This window comes from Pieris rapae, chromosome 19 (assembly GCF_905147795.1).
Source record: "Pieris rapae chromosome 19, ilPieRapa1.1, whole genome shotgun sequence".
Classification (NCBI taxonomy): Eukaryota; Metazoa; Arthropoda; class Insecta; order Lepidoptera; family Pieridae; genus Pieris; species Pieris rapae.
The window spans coordinates 6,694,225-6,698,556 of NC_059527.1; the positions used below are offsets into that span (position 1 = coordinate 6,694,225).

General features: G+C 32.3%; 1 protein-coding gene across 1 annotated transcript; it reads right to left on the reverse strand.

Annotated features, from left to right (window-relative positions):
- Window positions 1–2,588: 2,588 nt before the first annotated feature.
- Window positions 2,589–3,833, reverse strand: LOC110997791 (prohibitin-2). Its single transcript, XM_022266144.2, has one exon. The coding sequence runs from the start codon at window positions 3,708–3,710 to the stop codon at window positions 2,811–2,813; it is 900 nt and encodes a 299-aa protein (XP_022121836.1). The 5' UTR covers window positions 3,711–3,833; the 3' UTR covers window positions 2,589–2,810.
- Window positions 3,834–4,332: the final 499 nt, after the last annotated feature.

Consider the following 4,332-nt stretch of genomic DNA (forward strand, 5'->3'; position numbering starts at 1 on the left):
TGAAAATGTTCCAAAGACAAACTAAACCAATATCAATAGACACCATATTATTATCATAGGTTATATTAAGGTTTACTTCGTTTATTATAATCTGTATCATGTTGAAACCTAACACAATAATGTTTTTCTTTTGGGTGGGAAAATCCAAAAAAGCGCGTGTTTTAAGTTTGTTATTAATTTTATTTTCAATTCTACTTATTTTTGCTTAAAATTTAGTGTAAATAGTAGAAATTAGCAGTGACTCTTAGAAATGGTGGGTAATGAGGGGGGCCGGGGCCCGCCAACCTCAAATAAACGTCCTCGCGTGGAGGATCGTGGTGATGACCCCAAGGCGGACTCTAGCGTTGGCGGTGGCGGTGATCGTAATGACTCTTATTAATTAAATACTATATTCGGAGAACTGTGTTAAAATCAGCTAAAATCTGTTGTATAAATTGCATAAAATAAAAAAAGTAAATAACAATGACTCTCCTCCACTACCAACAACAAAAACACCTGTATATAATGTAAATAAATCTGTATATAGTTCTGTAATAATATAAATACACATAATGTAAATTTACAAGATTACAAAGCCTTTAGAAGACGTTAAAAATCAATTATTGTCTGTGTGTTTCTTCCTGCCGCCCGCCGCTACTCAACGTTGAACTAGAAGATCCAATATCCTATAAACCTATTTATAATTACATAAAAAATACAGTTCAAAAAATTTAAGTGACGAAATTTAATGAATTGAAGGTGACTGCAAAGTCCAAAGTATTGAACATGTAGCATATCGTAGATACGCACTAAAAATGTACATACTATATGGTGTAGTATTTTCTATACGATTTTGATGTATGTGGCAACATAAATACAGGACACTAAGAAAAGAATAAAACAGACGTCACTCAGAACAAACTTTTAAGATGAGTGAGCATGTATTTTTTCCTTTGAGCAATTCTATAATAATATAAATTAATTACTGTTGTTTGTGAAGAAATATATCAATTTACAAAGATAAAAATGGGTTGTGATTTATAAAAGTATAGAACATCCCATAAACATTTTCCAAATAAGTTATGACTTAAAAGTCTTTGTTACCAGGTCATAAAATAAGATAATGTGGTTTACATTAAATGATTCTTGATTGTTAAAATAAAAATAAATCCAGTTGCAGTCGGAATTTTTACTATTATAACGTATTGTTTGCGTATTGTCGCGTTTTGTGGTCGTATACCGTAGTAGATTCACACACTTGTTTTTAAAACAGTGTGTAAAAATGAGATCAATTTCTCTTTGTGCTTTGTAATGAGAAAATAGTTTTAAATAGTTTAATTTTGAGGATTTAATATTCATAAAAATCGATTGACATTTAAAATTAAAAGCGCATAATGTCATACACACAAAATCATAATGTTGCCCCTTTAAGCGCCTTTTGCACTACTTTTCAGTGACTACGTCTTGATCGTTAGCGAGTCTTAAAATTATAGCTAGTAAAAAAAATTGGCACGCAATATATTTTGAATTACATATGTCGAAAACTGTAGCCTAAATAAACAAACAACAGTTTTTGTAACCGAAGAAGACAGATATGATTTCACAGACTACAGGAATTTATTCTTTTGACATTTATAGGATTGTGTAATCCCAAATCCTTCAAATCTTTGAATTTTGATTTCCCTTTGAATCTTAAAAATCTATCAAACCAAAAATGTTTACCAGACATAGTACGAAAAGAAGTATTATTGTAATTGGAAGATACTTTAGTGAAGGAACAGGTCAAAGTCAAGGTGCGAAATCGTCTGCGGAAGTTCCTGGTTTGAGTAATGCTGTAATTCACAATTCATCTCAGCCTGTTGGCCCAGGAGTAGATCCAAGTAAAAATGGCCCATATAAGGTTCCAGAATATTTTCTCTATGACAATATGAGTTACTTTGAAGCAGAGAAGGAGATGGCCAAATATCGCTTGCCCCAGCCTTCAGCTCTTAAGAAGGAGTAAAAATAATAATTCAATAGTGTAATGTCAGATAATTCTATATATATAAATAAATATTAGCAGTAAAATAATTTGTTTGTTTTACCTACTACATTAAACCCATTTAAGGTGTAGTATTAAACCTAGGTAAAAATGAAATTTAAGGTTTTATTATAAAAAAAGTTTAAAAAATAGTCCAGTTTATCAGAATGACGACATTGTACAATTAAATAACTTAAAACTATTAATTTATTACTAGTTATATAATCACATGTTTAAATTGAACAGTGTTATAAATATATTATATAGTATGCATTGATAGTTAATAATAATTAACTTTACGATTTAGATCTGTCTATTAATTATCAATGTATCTAATGTGGGGTATTCATCATCTTAACTATCGAGCACTCCTAATTTGTATCCATTCTCCGTTAAGACCACTTCATAGAATTAAGGTTTACTTTGTCATATACAGACCAGTTTAAGTAAACACAGTAGAGAGTAATAAATATAGGGATTAGCTGTCAAAGCTATCGAAGTTATTACATAAATATGTAATTTCAATCATTTTATGATATAAAATATCTATAACCTTTTTTGCAGTTATCAAAATAAATTAAACAATCTATGAGATGTTTAATCTTTTATAATCATTATGATTTACAGAACAAATACAACTATTTTATCTACACCTAAGTAACAAAAAATGCAAGTTAATAAAATCAAACCCTGATACATGTACTAAAATGCATAACTTTGTTTATATAGTAATTGAAGAAGCACTGCTTATTAAATAGGCTTCATTTTCTGAAAGAGTTGGTTTATGGCCATACTCTTCCATGGCTTCCTGTTACTTCTTCTTAGTAAGTTTCTCGGACAGGTCATCAAAGGAAGGGTCTTGGAGATTAATCATTAAGCTATTACCTGGTAAAAAGACCCTATTTTGTGATTGAGCAATCATTCTGGAAATGCTCTGGGCCGCTCTGATTTTACGTAACTTAAGGTAACCTGGACTCATTCCCATTGCTTTACCTAACATTTCTGCTGCCTCAGACTCTCCCTCAGCTTGTACAATTTTTTGTTGTTTTTCTTGTATAGCTCTATCCACAACAAAAGCAGCTCTTTGCGCTTCTTGCTGTGCTACCTGTTTGGCTTCAACTGCAGCAGTATATTCTTTTCCAAAGCTTAATTCAGTCAGTGAAACATCATCTAATATTATATTGAAATCAGCAGCACGCTCGACTAATTCTCTTCTTATAAGCAATGACACTTGTTGACGTTGCGTGATTAGTTGAGAAGCATTAAATTTAGCGACAACAGATTTTAGAACTTCATTACAAATTGATGGTAAGACCTTCTCATCGTAATCTTTACCAAGCTGTCTATACATTATTGGAAGACTATTGGAATCCGGGCGGGATAAAACACGTAGAGATATATTAACCATTTGCAAATCTTTGGATCCTGTAGGCGAGGAAATTTTTCTAGGCCGCGATCTGATGTCAAAAATTATTGGGTATTGAAACCATGGAATACGGAAGTGCAAGCCTTCAGTCATAACGTCATTCTGGATACCTCCAATTCTGTTGAATATAATAGCACGATGGCCACCCTCGACCGTAAACAGGGATTGCGAAACGCCATAGGCAGCTGCACCGAGTACCGCTGCCACCTTTAATCCAATGCCGAGTCCTGGAGGCCCACCTTTAGCAAACTTTCCAGCCATGTCATTAAGCTTACTCTGTGCCATTTCGATGCGATTTCACAACGAGAAAAATTGGATATAAACTATAAAATTTATAACCTATTAATTCCGAGATTGTGCAACTTATGAACTTAGATGATGATTGGAGGTTGAAGTTTGACACTGAAACTAAACTGAACTAGGGATGGCGATCTTAGATCGATTAATCGAAGAATCGATTTTTCGAGCAGAAAATATCGATTTTTTAAATCGATATGAAGTACTGTGTCGATTCACTGAATCGATATATCACCCTTGAAAATCGACATTCGATTTTTTCTGTTTTGGTATAAACCATACAATTATTTGCATTTAGTTGAATGTGCCTGAATTATAAGAGTGCTGCCGGTTAAAGAGTTAACTACTCATAAACTCGCGAGATGGCTGTATGTTTAGTATCCTTTACTCGCCTCTCTTTAATAAAAAAGTTACGTTTGTAGTCTTTGACTTTATGTATTTATAATCTGTGACGATTGATATTGCATTATTCATTTGTTGTTGTCGTTTAATGAATACTGTTATTAGCGTTATATAAGTATTTTCATGATTGATTTTCATCAGATTTTCATGTAGTGTTTGTTGCGAAATAATAACTAATTGAGAGTAGGTAAGTAAATAAGTAAAGCGC